The sequence below is a fragment of the Coloeus monedula genome (genome assembly GCF_965178545.1).
Source record: "Coloeus monedula genome assembly, chromosome: 19".
Taxonomy (NCBI): Eukaryota; Metazoa; Chordata; class Aves; order Passeriformes; family Corvidae; genus Coloeus; species Coloeus monedula.
Window position 1 is genome coordinate 11,032,290 of NC_138799.1, and position 17,356 is coordinate 11,049,645.

The 17,356-nt window shown below is 57.1% G+C and overlaps 1 protein-coding gene across 1 annotated transcript in view; it reads right to left on the bottom strand.

Moving 5' to 3' along the window:
* SLC39A11 (solute carrier family 39 member 11) overlaps nt 1-17,356 on the bottom strand; it is a 69,250-nt gene that overhangs the window by 20,133 nt on the left and 31,761 nt on the right. Inside the window, exon 6 of the mRNA XM_082294072.1 lies at nt 9,194-9,364. Within this exon, the coding sequence (XP_082150198.1) occupies nt 9,194-9,364 (171 nt within the window). The remainder of the gene's footprint in view (nt 1-9,193; nt 9,365-17,356) is intronic.

The window sequence follows — 17,356 nt, forward strand, 5'->3', positions numbered from 1 at the left end:
CCAGCTCTCCAGAGCTTGGCAGCAGAATGGACATGGAGAAAACCCAAATTATTTGGGAATAAAAGAATTCACTTGGGAAAATCCTTCTGGGATCATCGAGTCCAACACTAACCCACCAAACCCTGTCCCTAAATGTGACTGTGTGTGGTTAAAGTGACATTAAAAATGGGATTTAAAGTTCCCAGGCAATTCCAAGGAGCTTTTCCTGGAAAAAACTTCCAGACCTGGGTGCTCAGCCTGATAAACCCAGCCCAGCCCAAGGGTTTGGACCAGGGGGGGCAAATCCAGGGGGATGTGACACAGGTGGCTCTGGGCAACTCCAGGCAGCAGATCCAGGGAAAAACCAGATCCAGGGAAAAACCAGCCCACGAGAAGCCCATGGTGTTGCCTGAGGGTTTGTGGGCATTCAGGTGGAATTTGGGAGGCAGGAGGCAATCCTGCTAATTCCTAATCCTGGTTTAACCCCACAGCAGCCAGCCCATCCTCATCCCACCCTGTTCCTCTTTCCTCCTCCTCCCACAACATGGAAAAAATCCTCATTCCAATCCACGGAGCTGCAGCAGCTGACCAGGAGCTGACAACTCCACCTCCACCTGATTTTAAGGAATTAAAGCAACTGTCCAACATCCCAAAGCTCCTCCATCCTGGAAATGCTTCTCTGGAAGCAGAAAACTCTTTCCCAAATTAACAAAGCAGAGCTCAGTTAAAGGCAGGGACTGAGCCTGCTGGAAATGGACTCTCCTGACCCCGCAGCACCTGAATCCATCAGAGATATTTAAAGTTTCATTTCCAGCACGTAAATGCTTTCTCAGGCCACTGCTCAGCGAGGTTTAATGTGACAGACCCGAGATCTGATGGGGACAAGGCAGGCAAGCAGCTCCCACATGCATATTTCAGTGGAATATTTCATTCCAGCTGCTGAAAATCCTGGATTTAATTGGCTTTTGTCACCTTGGTGGCTTTCCTGCTGACAAAACAGCGCTGTGTTATCGGTGCCTGTCGCTGGCTGCCTCCAAATGAGTTTCTGACAGATGAGCTGCTGGCAGGGGGACACCAGAGACCCCCCTGCCCCCCCTTCACAGTGCGAGGCTGGGAGGAAAACTTCCCACCCTGGAAGGCACGGAGTTACCTTCCCGTGGGGCTGCTCCTGCTCCCATTCCAGAGCCTCAGCCTCCATCCACATGGGAGGGGCAGGGGATCCTGAGGGAGCTGAGCCGGGGGCCACGGAGCCAAAAGCAGCCTGAGGGCAGCAGCCATGGCTGGGGATGTCACCTGGGCCCTGAGAATGTCACCTGTGTCCTTCACCTCAGACCATCACCCACACCGGGGGTGTCACCCGTGTCCCTCACCCGGTGCCTCTTCCTGCATTTCCCACCTCCCTGCACGGAACCCCGAGGACTCGGAGCGAGTGTTTCCCTCCACCGAGGTGCTGGGCGGATGAAAATGTCCCAGTGTGTGATGGCGAGGTGACAATTAACGGGAGCTTTAACAAAAGGTCAGGGGGACCTTTCCCAGAGCGGCCGCCTCCTCCTGATCCCGATGAGTCACTGCCGCCGGAACGTTCCGGAGGGAGCCGAGCTCCCGGCTCTGTCTCCGTGGGCTGCATCCCCTCCGACCTCTCTCCTCCCCCGGCTGCTCGGGGGCCATCACATCACAGCTCCATGGCCAACAGTCCCTGCTCATCCCTGACGCATCCGCAGGATCCCTCTGGAATTATCCCGGAGATGGGCAGTGGCCTTGGGAGCCACGTCCCAGCTGGATAATCTCTCCGGAGCAGAAACGCTGTGAAAAATTCATGGCTGTTCCAACGTGCATCTTTCCATCCCTCCGAGCCCATTCCAGGGCCAGCACTCTGCTCCACTTCCCTGAAATTCCATGGAATTGCTGCCCCATGTGCTCCCTGCACCCACCAGCACCTTCCCTTACCTGCACCTTCTTTGGAACACAAAGCTGCAGGGAAGCTTTTCCTCCTTTTCCTTACTACAAATAACCCCTTCCAGCAGGAGTGGAGGGCGCTCCGAGTGCCCAGGAGTAGCCAGGAATAGCCAGGGCAGCAGCACGAGCGGCAGGGGCAGGAGGAATGTTGGAATTCCAGGAAGAGGCATCGCCCAGACGAGGCGCAGATGAATGGGTGCAGCTGATGGCTCCCGCTCTCACGCTCTGCTGAGCCCCAGTGGGTTCCCAAATCCTCATTAAAGTCAACAATTGGAAAACAGCCTCAATTTCAACAGCCCCATGAAAAAAACATCATCATTCCAAATGAATGTTGCCAGCCTGGAATGGATCTGGGAGAATATTCATATCAATAATCACCACTCTTCATAATTGAGATGCGATCTGGCACTCATTGCCCATCCCTCGGGAGGCCGAGTGCTCGGGAGCGCCTGTCCCAGGAGGATGAATCCAATCAATTTTTGCTAATGACAAAGCAGCCAGCCTGGAAATCACCTCCCATCCCAGGAACTCCAATCTGCCAGCACAGCACGGAACCTCTGCCATCCACAGCCCCCTCCCTTCCCCCTGGCACTACGTCCTCAAATCCACCATCATCCCAGGATGGGCTCCAGCTCGGGAAGGAGCTGCTCTTGGTGCAGGGGATGAGCTCTGCCTGTCCCTGTGGGGCTGGGCTGAGGTGTAGAGAGCTGCAGCATCCAGGATCCCACCTGGGAACCGCAGGGACTCAACCACAGGGACACCAGCGCTGAGGGAGCTCAGCTGGGAGGTGTCAAACCCCATGGATCGGGTACCAGCTCCCTGGGGAGCTCCCTCCTCACTGGTGGGAAGATTCCTTCTGTTTTGGACCCTGACAACAGTGACACCTGCATCCCTCACCTGCATCCCTCACCTGCATCCCACCCCTGCATCCCACCCCTGCATCCCTCACCTGCATCCCTCACCTGCATCCCTCACCTGCATCCCTCATCTGCATCCCACCCCTGCATCCCTCACCTGCATCCCTCACCTGCATCCCACCCCTGCATCCCACCCCTGCATCCCTCACCTGCATCCCTCACCTGCATCCCACCCCTGCATCCCTCACCTGCATCCCTCACCTGCATCCCACCCCTGCATCCCACCCCTGCATCCCACCCCTGCATCCCTCACCTGCATCCCTCACCTGCATCCCTCACCTGCATCCCACCCCTGCATCCCTCACCTGCATCCCTCACCTGCATCCCTCACCTGCATCCCTCCCCTGCATCCCACCCCTGCATCCCTCACCTGCATCCCACCCCTGCATCCCACCCCTGCATCCCTCAATGCCAGGAGCTGCGTTTGGCACAGCCAAGGATGGGATTCACTCACTGTCCACCCCAGGACATGGCCACAACAGGGCACTGGGCCAAGGGGTGACAATGCTGGGTCCCCACCAGGTGCCCCCCACCCCACTCAGGGACTGAGCTGCCTGAGGAAAGCCTCCAGCACAGGCACAGCTCCCTGTGCTGCTCCCCGCCAGCTGCAGAGCAGGAGGCACAGCAAGGACACGAACTGGCTGAAGCTGGGAGAAGCCATAAAAACCAGCAGCGTCCAGGCAGCTCCCAGGCCCAGGCAGCAGCTGTCCCTCCCGGGACAGTCCCCAGCCAGGTGCCACCACACGGAGGGCAGCGGCTCTCATGCTACCCAGCCCCAGGGCCCCGGGCAGAGCTGCCAACGAGCGTGGCTGAAATCAGGGCGACACTTCCCGGCCCTTGGGGCAGCCTTCCCTCCATCCCCCTTCCCTGGGATCACGCAAAGCCGCAGCAGCACCTTCCAGAAGGAGGGAGGTGTCACCGGAGAGGCGTCAGGGGGACGGGCAGGGGGTGCCTGCTGTAAATGTGTCACCCACACCAGGAACTGCCACTGCCAGTTACGGGTTCAGCTGTGCCTTGGTGCCAGCCCGGTGCCAGGAACACAAGCAGGGGACAGCACTGCAAATCCTGCACCCTCTCCTCCACACCAGTTATCCCAGTTGTCCCTTCTGCCCCTCATTCCAAGCACTGATCAGACCCCACCCTACAGCTTTTGGGGTAAATCTCTCCCTCCTGGGCCAGCAGAGAAGGAAGACCCCAAAATGCCACCAAGGCAGTGCCAAACCGGGGCACAGCCTCTTGCTGCCACCTCCAAGCGCAATCCCAAGGGGAAAGAACTCGGATGCTGTCACCTGGGCGTGCAGGAATCTTCCCCCCAGCCCAGCACAGTTTCCCGGGAGTCTCAGTCACCCTTCCCAGAGCTGTCACCACCTCAAAGTGTCTCCTTCTCCCCTCCTGTCCCTGCTGGCCACGGTGCCCCCTCCCACCCTCCCTCCTCCCGCAGCAGCTCCACCTCCCTGGCCGGGTTTGTTCCGTGTTGGGCTCCCTCGCTCTGCCCTGCTCCTCCCGCCGCTCCTGCTCATTAAAAATAAATCAATCCCAGCTTGTTGATGCATTTCTGGCACTGGGAACTGGAGAGCAAGCCTCAGGTGGAGCCCTGTGAGGTTTGGGGGTGAGCAGGGGACATCAGTGTCACCTCACTCTGTGACCTGGTGGCTCTGCCATGTCCCCTTACTCCTTCCCAGACCTCTCTGCTCAGTAGTGGAGGCAGAACCTGGGAGCGAACACGGAGGGGTTGGGCTGGATGCAGAGAAGTGAGGCCTTTCCCTGCAGGGAGAGAAGGCTGGAGCAAAGGGATGATCCCGGGATGGGCCCAGGCTTGTGCCCCGTCTGGGCACACCCGGCTCTGCCCAGCCCAGTACTGAGGAGAAAGGGAATTTCAGGTTTCCGTGGCAACGTTCTGGGGGTTGGAAGCAGCACCTCGTGCCTGCCTGGGAGCAGCCCGGCTGCCTTTCCTGGAGGATGCTCCAAGGCAGGGATGCTCCCAGGGATGGGGCAGCTCCAGCCAGGTCCCTGCTGTCACCTGAGCAGATTTTGGGGGTGGGGGACAGACATTTCCCAACAGCCAGGGGGAAGCAAGGCAGGGAATCGTCACCACAAATGCCTGCAACTCCTCCCCGCCTCAGTGCCACACACTGGGAAGGGACTCAGGTCTGCTGGAGCCACCAAGGATCCCCACAGGATCCCTGTGAGCCCTCTGAGGGGTGGCTCAGGGAGCTGGGAAGGGCTGGAGCCCCAGGAGCGGCTGAGGGAGCTGGGAAAGGGGCTCAGGCTGGAGCAAAGGAGGCTCAGGGGGGACCTTGTGGCTCTGCACAAGTCCCTGACAGGAGGGGGCAGCCGGGGGGGTCGGGCTCTGCTCCCAGGGAACAGGGACAGGAGGAGAGGGAACGGCCTCAGGCTGGGCCAGGGCAGGCTCAGGGTGGACAGCAGCAGGAATTTCCTCATGGAAAGGGAGGTCAAGTGTTGGAATGGGCTGGAGGAGTCCCCATCCCTGGAGGTGTCCAGGGAAGGCCTGGATGTGGCGCTCAGGGCTCTGGGCTGGGGACAAGGGGGGCATCGGCCACGGCTTGGACTCAATCTTGGGAGGCTTTTCCAACCTCAATAGCTCTGGAATTCTGAGACTCCAGGGAGAGCCCCAGGGCAGGAAGATGAGCAGAACATGGCCTTGGTCCTCTCCTCTACGCTGGAGGGACTCCTGCAGCATCTCTACGCTGGGGGAGCCCCCGAAATCAGGCAGCAGAGCCATCCCCACCTGCACACCCACCCTGAGCTTGGCGCAGGGCAGAGCCCTCCGGGAGCATCCCGGGAGCTTCCCAGGACTCGGCCCTGGTCCCACGGCCCTGCCAGGCTCTCCTCCCCCTGCCACGGCAGCACAAAGGGAAAGGCTGCGCAGCTCACACCTCGCTAATTGTTATTTGTGATACACCAGTAACATTTTAATTAATCTGAAGTCTTCAGCATAACAGCCACCCAAGGTACAAAGCTAAACCAGAATAAACAGGGCTTGATTAAATCCATAATTAATGTTCCACTAAACCCGGCATAAATGAATATTAATTAGCAGGAAGAGTCTGCAGTTTGGCATCTCCTGTCATTATCAATTTATCCTTTCCATTGGCATTCCCGGCTTTGGAGCAAATTATCCAACCTTTCCTCCACAACCACAGAGTGGCTGTGGGAGGCTGGGCTGGGGGTTCCGTTCTCCCCCCTCCACAAGAAGCTGCTCCCAGCCTGGAAACAAAGCCAAAGGCATTGCCAGGACCAAACCAGCTGAGCACTAAAAGGGGCTCAAAGTCCATAAACCAATTCCCTGCTGGTGATAAAAGGGGAGCTCATCCCCCGCCGGCAAGGGAGGAGAGCAGGGATGGAGCCTGGGAGCAGTTTAACCACCAGAGAAGGGGAATTTAGGAAGAGTTTGGGGTTGAAGTGAGGATTCAGAGCAGCTCCAGCCCATCAGAGGCACTCGGGCAGCTCAGAGACCCAACAAGGTGAGAGTGGAGCTCCCTCCTGCATCCCAGCCCCTCCCAGGGAAGTGTTATAAAGGCACTGGAAGGATGGAAAACCCTTGGGAATGACCTGGACACCTCTGTAGGAGGGCAGAGGGCTCGCAGGGAAGTAGAGGGAGCAGCAGACACGGCACCAGAGCCAGGAGCTGCTGCCAGAGGAAGCTGGAGAACAGAAAGCTCTGGAGAGAGCCCATGGAGCCCTTTCAGTGCTTTTTAAGCACTTATAAAAGATGATATTCCTTAGAAGAGCTTGGAAAAAAGATGGAGAGTGGCTTTTTACACAGGCAGCTCATGATAGGACAAGGGGGAGTGGTTTGAAAGGGGAAGAGGGAAGACTTCGATGAAATGTTAGGAATCAATTGCTCCCTGTGAGGGTGGGGAGGCCCTGGAATAGAATTCCCAGAGAAGCTGTGGTTGCCCCATCCCTGGAAGTGTCCAAGGCCAGCTTGGAGCAGCCTGGGACAGTGGAAGGTGTCGCTGCCCACGGCAGGGCTGGAATGGGATGAGCTTTAAGGTCCTTTCCCACCCAAACAATCCCAGGACTCCCTGAGGAGCACGGAGTGATTTTCCCAGGCTCGGAGCATCCCCAGCATCTCCCAGCCCGGCACCTCCCGCCCTCCCCAGCGCGAGGAGTCCTCACCCTGCAGGAGGCTGTGCTAATTACGGACGGGGCTGTAATTGAGGCAGAGATTCCCGTGTTTCCAAACCCTGCCTACAACAGGAAGCGGCAGCGGCAGTGCTTGTGCTGGGAAAGCAGAAGGAATTCAGAGCCCCAAATTGCTGCTCACCTGATTCAATCACAGCCTGAATTATTTATCCACAGCCTGAATTATTTATTAGGGCACAAGCAGTGCTGGCACCCTGTGCCCTGCGGGGCTCTGCCTCTGGAATTTGGAACCTCGGGGGTGACTTTGGACAAATCCCCCGTAAAGGAGGGTGTTGGTCAGGGCTTTGTCATTGCTGAGCGGCCCCAGTGTCACCAGCAGCACTGTGAGGCTGCTGAAAAGCCACCAGGAAAGGGCAGGAGGGGCATTTGGGGGTTAAAGCTCAGCAGGGACAGAGCCAGCACTGAGCCGAGCCTCCAGGCCGGGGCTGGGCCCTCACTCTCACACCTCTCTGGGGACGAAGCTTGAACATCGTGACCTTTAAGATGCAAGCGAGCATTTCCAACCTCTGTCACCACGCAGAGGTGGCTTTGTGCTGCTGGAGGAGCAGCGAAAGGGCAGCTCAGCACCTCAGGGCCGTGTCAGCTCTGACCTCCTGCCACGGGTGACACTTTGGTCACCCCTCTGCAGAACTTTCTCCTTTGGCTGGTGACAGACGGGAGTCCCCATGCCAGGCAGGAGGTGCCACCTTCACTCCCTGACACCTCGTTTGAGGGATGAAATCCAATCACACTTCACTCAGTGCAGACATTTCCCCTTCGTTTTTGGAGTGTGTGGCTCATTTAAAGCTCCTTCCCCACCTCATCTCCCAGGCCTCTGCCTCCCCCAGCACCACCCGGAGCTGAACTACAGCACCCAAATTATCCACCCGTAATTAATTAGAAGAAGAGGGATGAGGAGGGAGAAATGTTTTGCTGCTGCTGACCAACTGGAGCAGGTTAATGCCCAGGAACAGCTCGTGCTGCTGATGCACAGAGGGGCAGCAAATCATTAACTCCCTTCCTACTAGGATAACCAGCTTCCTACCAGGATAACCAAACCCAGCCAGCTGCCCGCCCAAGGGTGGCACCAGGAGCACCCAGAGGTGCCCACAATCGCTGGAGGGAGGCAATTCCCGCCCCAGGGGCAGCAGGAGGCTGGAAGGGCCGGAGGAGGGAACAGCCAGGAGCTCTCCACGTGTTCCCTTGGATTTTGTCAGTCCCAGGGAAACGCAGGAGCTGGGATTCGACACCAACCCCGGAGCCTTCTCACCCAAGAAGGCCGTCCCTGATGGAATTTGGGATGGGTGTCCTGGCACTGGACAAAAGCCACTCTCAGAGTCACCAAGCACAAGGTGACGTGTGAGGGTCCAGGCGAGCCCCGAGCCCAGCAGCTCCTCGCTGCCAGTATCCAGGGAAAACGCGGCTCTTCCCAAAGCACTCATTGCTTCTTCCCAGATTTACAGATCCAAGTTATGCAGAGAAGCCTTTCCTCATCCCAGTCCAGCCTCCAACCTGAGCCAGGCACAGGGCAGAGAAGGGAGAAGGCAAAGGCCAGGGAAGGAGAAGGGCAGGAGGAGGGAGGGGGAAGAAACCAGGAAAGGAGCCCTGGAAAATGTTGCCTTATTTTATTTCCAACACCCCCAAGAACTGCAAAGCAGCCAAACGTCCTGAGCTGTCCCAAAGTGATCTCATCATCTTCTGATCACCTCTTTCAGCACCACAAAGCCCAGCCTGGCAGGACTCAGCCCTCCAGGAACCCTGGGCTCTGAAATTTTCCACCCTTTGTCCAAATCCCTGCCTTGAAATAAACCCCTATTTCCCATTCTCCAGCAGAGACTCAGCGCTCTGAAACGCACCTCTTGCTGTTCACAGACACGAGAGAGGCTCAGAGGGAGCACAATTTGTTGCCTTCCCAGCGTCACCTTTCCCAATATCCCCTCGGGAATCACAATTCCCACCCACGCCGGGCTGGCACGAGCCAGGCTGCAGCTGTTCCAGGCTCCCCGAGCCCCCTCCCCACGGGGGCTCTGCTGCCAAGGCCTCACGTGGCTCAGCCCCACAGGATCTGGAACAGGATCCCTTCCAAAGGCGCCCACTCAGCGAGTGCCATCTGCCAGGGGGACAGAGGAGGGGATCCGTGCGATGCGCGCGGCCCGGGGCCGCCGGGCGCAGGGCTGACCCGCGGGGCTCACCTGGGATGTTGTGGATGGTTATAGCCAGGATCATCAGCATAATCCTCCTCCAGCTGCTGCTCCCGGCCGCGGGGGCTCCGTCCCGGGGCGCCGGGAATGCCGGGGGGCCCTCGGGCAGGGGGGGCCCCGCTCCCCTCCTCCTCTGGTAGGGCTCCCCGTTCTCAGCCTTGTCTGGGGACAGAAAACACCGGGGTCAGCCAAGGGGGGCACAGCTGGACACAGCTGGGCAGCTCCTGCCTCCCTTCCCAGAAGGAAACAGCAAGGAAAAGGAACACCACCGACCAGAGCAGGGGGTCCCCACACTGCAGAGCCCAGGGAGACCCTGAGGAAGAGCCAAGTTCCTCCTCTGCCTCCTCCTCCTCCTCCCAGGACCTGCTCCTGGTCCAGCCCAGCTCACAGCCAGCAAAGCTCCAGCCTGGCTGGGCCAAGCTCTGGGGCTGGTGAGGAGGATGAGGGTGAGGAGGGTGATGGGGACAGAGCTGCTGAGACCTTTCCCCCCATCCCAAACCTGTCAGGGCTGCAGTTCCATTGCCTTTGCTGATGAAGGAAAACCCCCCAACACTTCCTTTGGATTTCACCCCTTCCCAAAACAGGGGCACTGAGCTGTTTTTAACCATTATTTCTTCCGCTACCCAAAACATTTGCCCTTTGCATCTCTGGGTAGCTCCAGGCTCTCCCAAACCTCTGCTCCCAGCAGGACTGGTGCTCTCAGCTCTCTTCCAATCAGTTCTTTGGAACCACACTCCAAAAACCTGTGCCCAAATCCAGGTTGGGAGGGGGTGGAAGGATCCAGGCAAAGTCCCCCCATCGCCTTCAGCAGGACCAGGGCGAGAAATGAGGAGCTCAGATTCCTCAGCCTCCCCCAGCCACAGCTTCCAGTCAAAGGTTTGACCCTCAGACACCGTAATTCTCCCCCTCTGGATTTAGATCATTCCCCCTCCCGCTCCTTGACCCCCCAGCTCCAAGGTTTTTTGTCTGGACAGTGCAAGGAGCTGAAATCATTTTGCTGGGATGCCAGTGCTGCCGTGGTGTTTGGAAGCAGGATGGTGCTGGCTGGCACATCACACATCACCCAGGCTGTGCTGCCAGAGCCAATTAAGCACCCGAGCACCACGGGGCTCATGCAAATCGAGGGGTGTCACCTTGGGAAGGCAGAGGTGTCACCAACACTCCACATCGTGCCAGCTGAAACACAGAACCAGGCACCTGAAGGCTTCCCAAAACAGTCCTCGGCAGCACAGGGAATAAAACCAGGAATTTCAGGTGTTTTCACACAATCATCCAGGTGGGAAAAGACCTCCAAGCTCATCGAGTCCAACCCGTGACCGATCCCCCCCTTGTCCCCAGGGCACTGAGTCGTTCCTTGGACACCTCCAGGGACGGTGACACCTCCCTGAGCAGCCCCTTCCAACGCTTTTCCATGAGGGAATTCCAGCCTGAACCTCCCCAGGCACAGCTGAGGCCACATCCCCTCGAGTTTTGGTACCATGAAGCGGGTGAAAGACAAAAGCTCCCCCGGGCAGCAGCGGGCACGGGTGGCTTCCCTCGTGCCCCCTCCCCTGTGACAGCAGCAGCCCGGGCTGGCCCCAGCAGAGAGCCGCTGTCAGCGTCACTGTGCAAACACAGCCAGAGGCTGCCCAGACAAATATTGTCCTTGTCACCGGCCATACGGAGCCAGCCACTCGCTGGCCCCGAACGCCAGCCCAGCAGTGACATTTGGTGGCAGAGCCTCAGCTCCGCTCCAGCCCGCGGGGACAAGGATAAATGTTTTGTTGGAAGCAAGACGAGGACAAACAGATCCCGTGGAGCAGCCTGGCCACGGCACTGTGGGAATGCTGGCACCGAGACCCCTGGCAGAGGGGCAGCCACGGCTGCGGCCACGTAGGGATGAAACTCCCTTCTCGCACCAGACCTCTGCGTTAATTTAATTGCTTGGCACAGGTCCCTGTCCCCACAAACAGCCTTGTCCTGAGCTCACCCTGCCCAGGCCCCAACGCTGACCCACAGACTGCACAGAGCACGGATGTGGGGTCACCCAAATCCCCGGCTCCCTGTGGAGCCGCAGCCTGCGTGGAAACCAGGCTGGTGTGGGATGCAGAGGGGGCAGGAATCCCTCTCCGGTACCAAAGGATTTCCAGGGAGAGGATAAAGGGATTTATAGGACAGTCAGAGACAAGAAGTTACCTTCAAGAGACCAAAGGGCGCTTCTCCCTTTGGAGGAAGCACCCAGTGATCCACAGAACACCACAACAGCCAGGGCAGATTCTCATGGAATCATAGAATCCTGGAATGGTTTGGGTGGGAAGGGACCTCAAAGATCAACCAGTGCCACCCCTGCCCACCTCCCACTGTCCCAGGCTGCTCCAGCCTGGCCTTGGACACTGCCAGGGATCCAGGGGCAGCCACAGCTGCTCTGGGAATTCCATCCCAGTCCCTCCCCACCCTCCCAGCCAGGAATTCCATCCCAAAATCCCATCTAATCCTCCTCTCGTTCAGTCTGAAGCCAATCAACAAAACCAAAAGCCTGGCCCAGCCCCGTTCCTTCACTGCCACCTCCTCAGGTGCTCAGTCCCAGCTCACTTCTATCAGATTAACCTTGTTAATTATTATTTTACATCTTATGTATCATTTATAATTAGTCTGCTTGCTCCTACTGGGGGAAAAATGATGAAAATTTGCCCTTTTCAAGGATATCTGAAGCCCCTCCAAGGCCAGTGGTGACAAATGCCACAGGGGTGAGGAAAACAGGGAAAACCTGTGGGAATGAAAAAGAATTGGTGCAGCTTTTCCAGGGAAAGTGCTGAGGGTGGGGTTGGGAGGGACAATCTCACCACAAAATCGCCTCTCCTATAAAGGATCCCTGGAAGAGAAGAATGTGCTCTGATATGAGAAACAAAATACTGACTTTTTCTGTTTTGTAAAATTGAATAGAGGCACATAAGATAACGATACAAACTGTCATTGCTAACATCCTTTAAAACTGACCCCTCAATTCTTCTAACTGTATTTGCTACGTCTGCAGAATCTGCAATCAGATTAAAAGGTTCTGGAAAGAGCTGAAATGCTGTCTGACCACAGCTCCACCACTTGAGGAGAACCTTCCGCTGTTGGAATATCTGATTCCCATCTTTTGGCTGCTTGGTTTTGCCACATTATTACTGATTTGTGGGTCCTGCCTGAACCACCAGCAAACACTGGGGATAAAGGCAGCGACAGCCAGGGCAGGGACACAACCCCAGCATCGTTTTCCCAGGAGCGTCACACGGAGCCTGGTCAGGGGATGGGCTTCACTCCCACCTGCTGCTGGAGGAGATGATAAAAAGGAAAGGATAATGACAGTGCAGCGATGCCACCACTGCCAGCACACACCCAGGAGCATTCCCAGCTGGAAATGCCGGGCTGGGGGAACAAAACAGTCATTAGGGATAAGCACGGGCTTGGCTGGGAATCAGGAAAGCCTCAATGGCAAATTGGAGTGGAGATAAGAGCAGAACAAGGGCTGGGCTGTAAAGAAGAGCTGACACCACAGACAGGCTGCTCCCAGATCCGTGCCAAGACAATTAGGTGGCAAACAACTCTCTGTGCCACAGACGTTGTTTTAAATCCTGTTCACAAAAAGTCCTTTAGATATCCCACTCCATTTATCATTATTGAATTTCTTTGTAAAGCTGCAGGGCAAAGATTCTGCCAAAAGTTTAATTACATGTGTGCATTTTTCATATCCTCTGCAGCCAGCGCTGGAGAAAAGATAAATGGCTCTGAGCGTGGCTTAAACTGCTGCTGAAGTGAAAAAACCGACTGGCTCCTTATCAGCATGTGAAATGGCTTTTTATTTCTGATTATTTCTTAATGAAAACTGTTTGCATTAGCCATGAGCTCAGCTCTGGTGCACAAACAGACCGAGGCGCTGTTGACTCTGCGCTCCAAACCCCTCCTCCTGCACTCCCTCAGCTCCCAAATCCAAACCACAGCCCCTGGAGCTCTCCAGATTTTCACCACACCTGCTCCAGAGCCCTTCTCCTCCTCCCCACTTAGGCCTGGCTTTAACCTCTCCTAAGCCCTGGAGTTCAGAGTGCTCCGGGCTGCTCAAATTCCCCCTGGCAAAGCTCTGCAGCCCCTCTGAGGTGGTTTAAGAGCGGTTTTAGTCCCAGTTTAGCTGCAAAGCCCCTGCAGACAGCCCGGGGGGCAGGGGGGGCTGGTCCCCTGTGGCACAGGCTCGTCCTCCAGGCAGCATCCCTGCATCTCCTCTTGCCATGCTGGAACAAACTCACTGAGGACAATTTGGAGCTTCCCTTGGCTGGAGATGCTGGGAGGAAAACCATTCCCAGCTCCTCCAAACCCCTCCTCCACCTCTCCCCATCCAATCCTTCCAGCAAGGCTCTGCCTCACCAGGAAGCTGCCCACGGTCAGGGGAGGGGTCTCCAAGCTCGGGGGCTCCAGGGATTCTTCCTTCAGCTGAACTTCCAAGGGCTGAGCTGGCTCCCTGTTTGGCTTTGTCGGCTCCCATCTCCGAGGTGTGGGAGAAGGGAAGGAGAGGCAGTGCCAAGCACGGATGCACCGCAGACTGATTAAAATCCATAATTAACTGCTGCTTGCTGGCTGTTGGTGACAATTATTTGGTGTTGATGAATATGGGAAAGGCAGAAAAGCCTCGAGTGTTCTCCTGCTGTGCAATTCCAACTGCGCCCGCGCTCCAAGCTCAGGTAACACCTGGAGGGAGCAGCGGAGCAGCGCAAAAGCTGCTCCCAAATTCCTCCACAAGCCCTCACAACACCCCCCACCCTCCTCATTCCCAGCACCTGCAGCTGGAAATCCGGGTTATTGCTGTCCCAGGAAAAGCAGGAGAGCTGAACTGCTTGGACTGACCCTGGTCGGGGCATGGGGAAGGGGAGAAGGAACAATTCCCTAAAGAAGATGCCAACATCCCCTCCCCAGGAACACAAAGGAATGGCAGTGAAATCCTCACCCTTAACGGCTGAGATAAATCAGAATCTCTTGGAAAATCTCTCCAGTTCCTGGAGGCTCCCCAGACAATCCCAGCCCCATTTCTCCTCCCCACAAGCCCTGGATGCTCCGGTAGCTTTGGGCAGATGGAGGAAATGGGGCCTCAGGATTCACCCACCTGGGCTGCAGCTCCTGCTGTGCCACAGAGGGATCGGCACCAGAGAGGGGAAGCTTCTCCATGGATCCATGGAGAGCCTGATGAGGGATCCGAGGGGAACCAGCCCGGGAAGGAGCATCTCTCCCACATCCAAGGGCTGAGGGAGGCCAGGGAGGGTCGGGAGCTCCGTCCCCCGGCACACCCCACACACAGCCCCATGTGCACCACCCCTCTCTCCCCAGCCTCTCCTTTTCCTGCCTTTTGGAGCATGAGGAAGCCCCAGAAGAGGAACTGGATCAAAATCCAGAGCCTTGGGAATTGGAGCCCCACAGGATCCCAGGAGTGCTCCATACTCGCCCTGCTTCCCCAGGACACCAGCCGTGCCTCCCCTCAGCTTTCCCTGGTTTTAAAGGCTTTTTCCAAGGATTTCTGGCAGCACTGGGGCTGAAGGCATCGGTGCCACTGCTCTCCCAGTGCCCCTCAGGAACCAAAGCCATTCCCCGCTGGCATCTCCACCAAAAAGCTTCCCTACATCCTTGTTTTCCTCATCCTTTTCCCACTGCAGCAGGAATTCCAGGGAGCACAGAAGGGCCTGGATGCTGAGGAGCAGATGGGTGTTAGGGAGCATCTGCTGCCACACAGGAAGCGCTGCTCTTATCTCCCACCTCCAGAAGAGGTTTTAATTACTGCCAGTAATTAAGCACAGCACGTCCTGGGGGATAACTGCCAGCCCCTCGCAGACAGGTACAGGGAAAGCTGCATCCCACGGGCTCCCAGCCAGGTGGAATCCTGGGATCCACACCTCTGTCAGGTCTGACAGCACAGATCCCAGCAAACCTGGAAAGGAAACTGCCAGGGAAAAGCTGCTCCTGTAAGGAATGAGCCCCCAAAGCTGGGAAAGTTCCCCAGTTCTTGGGAAGCTTATGCTCAGAGAACAAAAATGCTGGAGAAGAGGCTCCGTGGAGCTGCCCAACTATGGTCAAAATAAGGATTTCTTTTTAAAAATAGCTTTTATTTACTGCTAGGAAGGCTCAGGGTGCTTGAGCAGAGAGCACAGGCTTCCCATGCTCCAGAGCCCGGGGATTCAGTGGGAATGGGACACCAGGACACCCCAGTGCAGGGTGTGTGGCTGCAGCCACGGAACAAATCCATTTCCCAGCATTTCTGGTGGATCAAAGAGGTGCCTGCCTGTGCTGAGGCTTTCAGAGGAGGATGGACACAGAGTCAGGGCTCGGGGTCTGCCAGGGGCCTTCACCCAGCCCAGCGTGCACAGGGGCTCTCAGCAAAGGCTGCTCCACCCAGCGGGAACGACTCCCACGGGCTCCCAGAGACTGGGTTAGTGCTGGGATCTGGCTGGAGCTTAGAGGCAGGAGGGTGCTGGAGCACCAGCCTGGACTGTGGCAGCACCAGCAGCTCCCTCCTGCACCAAACCAGGCCATAACCACCCAACACAGGGAGCTCAACACCCAGATTCCTCCAGAATGGCACTTGGAGCACAACACCCAAATCCCACCCCAAACATCACCCAGAGCACGACACCTGAATTCCAGCCCAAACATCAACCAGAGCCCAACACCTGAATTCCAGCCCAAACATCACCCAGAGCCCAACACCTGAATTCCAGCCCAAACATCACCCAGAGCCCGACACCTGAATTCCAGCCCAAACATCACCCAGAGCCCAACACCTGAATTCCAGCCCAAACATCACCCAGAGCCCGACACCTGAATTCCAGCCCAAACATCACCCAGAGCCCAACACCTGAATTCCAGCCCAAACATCAACCAGAGCCCAACACCTGAATTCCAGCCCAAACAACACCCAGAGCCCAACACCCAAATCCCACCCCAAACATCACTCCAGGAACAATCCAGCCTGAAAAGAGCCCCAGAAGCTTCCAGCACTGCCCCGAGCTCCACAGTGGGTGGGGGAAATCGCCTCAGCAAGGCACAGGACCTCGTGGTGACGCTGCCACCAGGGCTGCTCCCAGGGCAGGACTGAAAGGCAGGTGCCAGAGGTGGCACAGCACGTGGTGACAACGCATGGCACAGCCGAGCTGCTGCTGGTCCCTGTGGTGCCCCGGGCTGGCAGCACACAGGACTAATTCCCAAAGCTTCCCTGACCTCACAGCTCCGTGTCTGAGGATTAATTCCTCGGGCAGGAGCGGTGGCACCACACTCAGTGTCATTACATGCACCAGGTCCTTCTAAGCAAACTAATTCCTGTTCCCTTCCAAGAGCTCCTCAAAGAGCTCCCAGTAGACGAAGTGCTTGGCTGAACGATTTGAGGCTGGAATTTTACACAGCCCAGTTAATTTAATCACTTCATTTCCGAGGGCTGAGCCACGCTCGCGTCTCCCAGCCTTGGCAGGGAACAGCTTCTGATGGGAGCGGGATCAGACACGGAAAATCCTCTGAAGGAACCCGGGAAAAATTCAGCCTCATTCCCCACTTGAGATGAAAAGTGGGATTTTATCAGGAGCTGTGAAGGAGCCAGGCAGCAGCAGGCTGGGATGGGAATGCTGGAGCCGGGGGGACGGGGTTGGTGCTGCTCCCCCTGAGCTTGGCAGAGCCTTCTCCTGCCATTCCCACAGGATGCTGCCACCGTGCCAGCACCCCCAGGAACACCCGTGCACAGCCCAGCCGTGCCCCTCCTGCCCCAGGAGGCTCCGGCACTGCCCCCACAGCCCTGAATTAATCCATTTATTGCCACGCTAGTCCCGGCTCATCTTCCCCGGGCCCTTCCCTCCTGCCTGTCCTTTTTTTAATAACTCCATGTTCCTAAAGTGTGGAAATCCATGGAGCAGGAATTCGGGCTGGTACAGGCAGCAGGAGCAGCTCTCAGGACAAACACAGCCCCCCTTCCCAGATGTTGGAATCCCAGAACAGAAGCGTGGTTATTCCCACATTTCCTCACAGCACTTCCAAGCTACCAAACCAGGGACAGGACGAGCTGCTCAATTCTTGTTCTCCATAATCCCTCCCATTCCTTCCCCCTGGCATTCCCACTGTCCAGAGGCACCTGCTGCACCTTTCATCCCGAAAGGACACGGTGGCTTCAGC